Here is a 6,000-nt window from a genome sequence, read left to right as displayed (position 1 = left end):
AAAGAGTATTAGCACAAAACAGCAAGTATTTATTAAATGAATGTTTGTGAAAGGAATGCTTAAATGAATATCGCTGTGAAATCTTTTGGATGTGTAAAGTATTATCATGGGTAGTAACAGGATTTATGTTATTAAATAATCTTAACAGCAGTATTCATGCTTGAATTCCTCACGTCTCAGATACAGAGCCCTGCACACAACAGGCGTCCAAATAAAAGATTTTTGAGTTTGAAAGCTGGGGGCGTGGGTCCACCAGTTCACCTGGCAAGAAGCAGCCGCTAGCCCCGCCCCGGCCCCGCCCCGCGACAGCCACGCCCCCCGCATGCCGAATACCTTATAGTCGAGTGACGTCAGGCCGTTTGTTGTCATTGGCGGCTCCCAAGATGGCGTCCATCATGGAAGGGCCGCTGAGTAAATGGACTAACGTAATGAAGGGGTGGCAGTACCGTTGGTTCGTGCTGGACTACAATGCCGGCCTGCTCTCCTACTACACGGTAAGCCCTCCGGGGCAAAGCTCCGAGCGCCTTGGAGGTCGCTATCCCTGGGTGGAGGCGGGGACCGAGCTTTTCGGTAGCTGGGTTGAGGTTGCTAGGCTGGGGGTGCCGCCGTACGAGAGGGTTCCCTGGGGGGGTGGGGGGAGGGTTTTACGTCCTGGACCGCCAATGGGGGTGAAGGAGATGCTGGCGCAGCCAATAAGCAGGCACCGGCTGAATGATTTATGGGCTGGGGGCGAGCCGTGTTCCTTTCCGAGGGTCTGGTATTTGGTGGGGGGTTGGGAGCAGGCGCTGTTGTAGGTGGTAAGGAGGTCGTAATCATGGATTAAAGGGTGTAGTCGCGAGGTCCCTGCGGTTTCCCGGTGTTGTCGTAGACTTGATACTGTCCCCCCCAGGGCCTGTAGCCGACCGCGCCCCTTAGCTTCATTCCTGGGGTAGAGGAGCGCTGCTTTCTTCCAGCAGCGGTCAGACAAGCTTGGCCAGGTCGTGAAGTGACTGGCCCTGAGTCAACACGAAAGATTCCGAAATTCCTCCTGCCTGCCTAAGTTGAGTGTCTTTTTTCACAGGAGTCGCTCCTCCATTCAGCGGGAGGCAAGCGTAACTGACGCCTTAACTTTTGAGAGCGGAGCATTTCCTGCACAGGAGTGTCTTGTTAGCGAAGAGAGATTGGGTAGTGCGATGTCTCCTGAAAGTTATCTTCTGGGAAGGGCCGAGTTCAGGGCTTCGGTGTCGTTGAATACGAATCAGTGGCTATGGGCAGGTCTATGAATTGCTATGAATCTTATGTTCTGACTATCCCCTCCGCCCCCGTCGCATTATAAATGGAAGGTTGGTGGAATTAGAGAAATTATTTCCGAAGGTGCTGTCTCTGAATGGTGTCTAGTTAATAATAGCCAATGAGAGGGAGGAAGCCTCTTAAAAGAACAAAATAGAATGTCCTGAAGGCTTTAAGAAATAATAGAAGACCGAAGGCAAAAAAAAATATGATTATGGAAAAAAGGGTTCATGTCAGTGAGAGAAATAGGGACACTAGTATTTTTTCGCTCATTTAGACAGTGTTTATTAAGCACCCACTATATGTTTTTTAGGGATGCACCTGCAGCATATAGAAGTTCTGGGGCCAGTGATTGAATCCCAGCCTCAGCTGAGACCTGCGAGGCAGTTGAGGCAACTGCTGATCGTTTAATACACTGTTGCAGGCCTCACTGAAGCCAGGCTGCACCTTTGCAAGTGAATCTCTGCAGTCAGGTTCTTAACCCACTGCACCACAGCGGGAACTCCTATATGGAATTTTTTTTTTTTTCCCTTTTTTTTTAAGGTCACCCTTGCAGCATATGGAAGTTCCAAGGCTAGGGGTTGAATCGGAACTACAGCTGCCAGCTACACCACAGCCACAGCAGCATTATCTTCCATCCAATCCGCATCTTTGACCTACGCCACAGCTCACTGCAAATCCTTAACCCATTGAGCAAGGCCAGGGATCAAACCTGCATCATCCTCATGGATACTAGTTGGGTTGTTACCACTGAGCCACAACAGGAACTCTCCATATGTTAATTATTATTGCTTTAGGCTAGATGTGTGTGTGTGCACATATGTGCATGTGAGCAAGAATCATTGGTGATCAAGATACCATCCCTTTTCTCTGGAGTTTATATTCTAGTCCCGTGATTCCCTTAATTTATTTTACTTCCAAAAATTCTGCAAAGTAAGTATCCATTATCCCAACTTTACAGTTTTGGAATCTGAGGCTCCAGGCTTTTTAGCAATTTGCTCAAGATCACAGAGCTAGTAGTAAGCAGTGTTATCAGGATTCCAAATACCTGCCTTTCTGACTTTTTCCATTGTACTTCATTTTCACTACAGGAAAGAGAAAAATGCAATCTTTGAGTTACTAAAGAGAAGCTTGCAGGAGTAAAAAATATAACTTTCAACATCAACTTCCTTTCTTTACGTAATTTTTAAAGGGAAAAAAAGATCAAACCTGAATGAGATTTAAATACATTAAGATTATCTTTAGAAAAAAAAAAAAAGAAAGAAAAAAAAAAAGTTCCTGCTGTGGTGCAGTGGAAATGAATCTGACTAGGAACCATTAGGTTGTGGGTTCGATCCCTGGCCTCGCTCTGTGGGTTAAAGATCCGGCATTGCTGTGAGCTGTGGTGTAGGTCGCAGATGTGGCTTGGATCTGGTGTTGCTGTGGCATAGGCTGGCAGCTGTAGCTCTGATTGGACCCCTAGCCTGGGAATCTCCATTTGCCACGGGTGTGGCCCTAAAAAGAAAAAAAAAAAAAAGATTTTTAGGTAACCACGAAAGAGAGGCATCTGAACATTATATCCTGAAAACTCTGGAAGTATGAAATCCCATTGTTCAGATAAATGAAAAGTAATACGGGTTTCTGGGTTTCACTAGAAGTGATAATCAGAAAATTCCATGGACCTTTTCCAGCCTATTCAGTGTAGGGTGATTTCAGTGAGTTGCACTGTGGAATGCAACTTCAAATCCCAAATTTGTGTGAGTCTGAATCTAGGGCCACACTTAGAGAGGCCCCAAGCTGGGATTCTTAGGAACTCCTAGCCCAGATAGAATCTTCCTTTTCTTTTTTTTTTCTTTTTTTCTGTTTTTCTTCCTTTAGCATATCCTTTTTTTGCTTCCTTGTCTTTTTAAAAGTTTCTGAATATCTTGACAAATCTCTGCTTGTCTTACTGGCTAAATACAGTTTTAAAAATATACTTCTCCCTCCCCCATTACTTATCTTCATTTCTGAGATTAGACTATAAGATTTTATACATTATCCTTGCCAGCAGTAGGAGGTATCATATTTCTCACTAATGGATATTTTTTTCCCTTACTCTTTGGTATTAAAGTATATGCTTGCAGAGAAATATTATAAAATAAAACCGTCTTGTGAAAATAGTATGATAGCCAACCCCACATTAGAAGAGGTCCAGTAAAATTGGGAAATGGATAGGTATTCGCTTAAAGAAAAAGTGGGAGGCACATTGAATGTTGGCAATGAATTCTGTACATTTGAGCTTTATTCCACTGCATTAGGATTTGGAAGGATTTGAAGGTACATCTTAATGATTTGTTTGTGGCTGATAACTTGGAGCTGCTTCTTCTAGGAAGACTATCTGAATTAGTTGCACAGCAGGTTAAGCAGAGCAGTAAATAGCAAGTCACTCTGTTTCTTGTTTCCAGAATCACTTGGGCTCTGCTCGGGTTCTCTGGTTGGAGGTCTATTCTAAGGTGGCCATGAAAACTCTGCAGTAAACTAGATTGGCCTTGCTTTAGAGTTGGCCTGTAAAGTAAGCTTTAGTGTAAAGATGTATAGGGAGATAACAGGAGATTGAGTCCAGAGGTATTTGGACCACAGGTCAGGCCCAGAGATGAAAATCTGTTAGGTTATAGTACCGAATTTGTTAGTTGAATTTTTACTAGATGAAATGCCCAGGGGAGGGCTAAGGGTATAAATTTGGCAATACTGTATGAACAGCCAACTATTTATGTGAATCATAATCGCCAAGAAGACAAGCAAAGAAGGAAAATTGAGGGAGATAGTGATAATGTGAGGTCTTGGAAAGTTAGTGGAGGTCATGCCTTTCATAAATTTATCAAGTGTGTTTTGGGTACCTACTATGTACCAGGCACTATGCTAGGAAGGGGGTTAAAATGGTAAACAAGGTGAAAATAGTGCACACTCTCATGGTACCTAGAGTCTCCTGGGGGTGTACATCAAGTAAGCGCTATGATAGGAGACGCATAGGATTTCAGGAGGTTACAAAGGTGGGTTACTTAACTCTATTTTGGAAGGTCAAAAAAGGATTCCTAGAAGAAGCAGGTTTGCTGCGACCTGAATGATGAATAGAGGTTAGCCATGTGAGCAGAGAGAGAAAACTGCTTGAGACAGAGGGAACACATGTTTTTCGAGGGAACAAGAGTAAGGAGTTTGTTAGTTCTGGAGTTTGGGTTGTGAGATAGACAATAGTGAAATGAGCTAAAGAGAGAAACAGGGGCCAGGTTAATGAAAGGCTTTCTTGGTAGATCATGCTAAGGAATTTGAATTTTACCCCCAGGGCAGTGGAAAATCATTTAAGTGTTATAAGCACTTTTTGTTACAGAAAAAACTTTTATTATAGAAAATTTCTTCCAAACATACACAAAAGAGGATAGTGAAATGAATTCCTGTCATCCAGCATGTGCAGTTATCAACATATGGCCAGCCTTGTTTTATTAATACTCCCATCAGCTCCTTTCTACCCACTGGGTTGCTTTAAAGCAGATCCCAGACTTCTTGTCATTTCATTTGTGAATGTTTCAGTGTGTATTACTACAAGTTAAGGTCTCTGTTTTAAAATGTTATCACAATACCATTATTAAAACTAAATGATTATTATTTATTAAAATATCCAGTCAGTGTTCAGCTTCCTTAATTTTTTTTCCAAACATCTCTCCCTCACCAGTTCGTTTCAATCAGGATTCTAAGTAAGATCCACACATAAAACTGAGTCTCTTTCACTCTGTAGGTCTTCCTTCCCTCTTTTTTTCTTGGTCTTTTTAGGGCTGCACCCGAAAGTATATGGGGGTTCCCAGGCTAGGAGTCAAACGTGAGCTGTAGCCGCCGGCCTATGCCAGAGCCACAGCACTGGTGGATCTGAGCCGTCTCTGTGACCTACACCACAGCTTATGGCAACGCTGGATCTTTAATCCACTGAGTGAGGCCAGGGATCAAACCCGATTCCTCATGGATGCTAGTCGGGTTCATTAACCACTGAGCCATGATGGGAACTCCCTCTTTGCCACTGATTTGTTGAAGAAAGCAGTTCATTTATTCTGTAGGTTTTCCACATTCTGGGTTTTGTTGATGATATTCTTGTGGTACCTTTAAACATGTTCCTTTGTTTTCTGTGTTTCCTATAAACTGATAATTAGAACTGGAAGCATAATCACATTCAGCTTTTCCCCCCCTTTGGGCAGGAAATAGGTGGAATAGATTACAGATATTGCCCACTTTTTCATAGTTTGCTTTACCCCCCTTCACTTTTAGGAAACACCTACATTAGCACCTGTTTTTGAAAACTGAAAGAAACCCAAAGAAGATTTTTGCTTTTATAGAAAATAGGTGAAAAGTGAAAATAGCGTTCAGAGGTTTTTATTTTGCAGTCATATGTTACAGAGGCAGTGTGCACCCCAGGCAGCAAGAATGGTGCCAGGACCTCCTTCCCTGGGAGCTGCACAGCTTCAACTGCTGTGGCTTTGAACTGTGTCTGTGAGTGTCTTTGCTTTTTCTTGATTTATTATGTGCATCCATTAGCAAGATGTGTCCTAAGGTAATTGCTTCTTTGCTTTATGCCATTTCAACTTAGGAAAGGTTTCATAGGAACACTCTACTTTTGGGTAGTGGGGAACACCTGTACACCAAGTGGCACACGATACCTGGTTGTCTCTTTGTGATTTTAAAATTGATCCATCAGGGAGTTCTTGTGGCTCAACAGGCTAAGGACCCAGT

The 6,000-nt window shown here is 43.1% G+C and overlaps 1 protein-coding gene across 6 annotated transcripts in view; it reads left to right on the top strand.

Moving 5' to 3' along the window:
- The window catches only part of OSBPL9 (oxysterol binding protein like 9), a 177,669-nt gene continuing 172,015 nt past the window's right edge, over positions 347 to 6,000 (top strand). For 4 of the 6 annotated variants that reach the window (XR_002345204.1, XM_003482083.4, XM_003482085.4 and 1 more), the window contains exon 1: positions 347 to 494. Coding sequence is in view for 4 of the 6 variants with exons in the window: in XM_003482083.4 (XP_003482131.2) it covers positions 384 to 494 (111 nt within the window). In the remaining 2 variants the exon portion in view is untranslated. The remainder of the gene's footprint in view (positions 495 to 6,000) is intronic. The other 2 variants (XM_021096663.1, XM_003482084.4) reach the window with 2 other exon arrangements.

Source organism: Sus scrofa, chromosome 6 (assembly GCF_000003025.6).
Source record: "Sus scrofa isolate TJ Tabasco breed Duroc chromosome 6, Sscrofa11.1, whole genome shotgun sequence".
NCBI classification, from domain to species: domain Eukaryota; kingdom Metazoa; phylum Chordata; class Mammalia; order Artiodactyla; family Suidae; genus Sus; species Sus scrofa.
The sequence above is the reverse complement of the archived record's forward strand: the minus strand, read 5'-3'. Positions and strand labels throughout refer to the sequence as shown.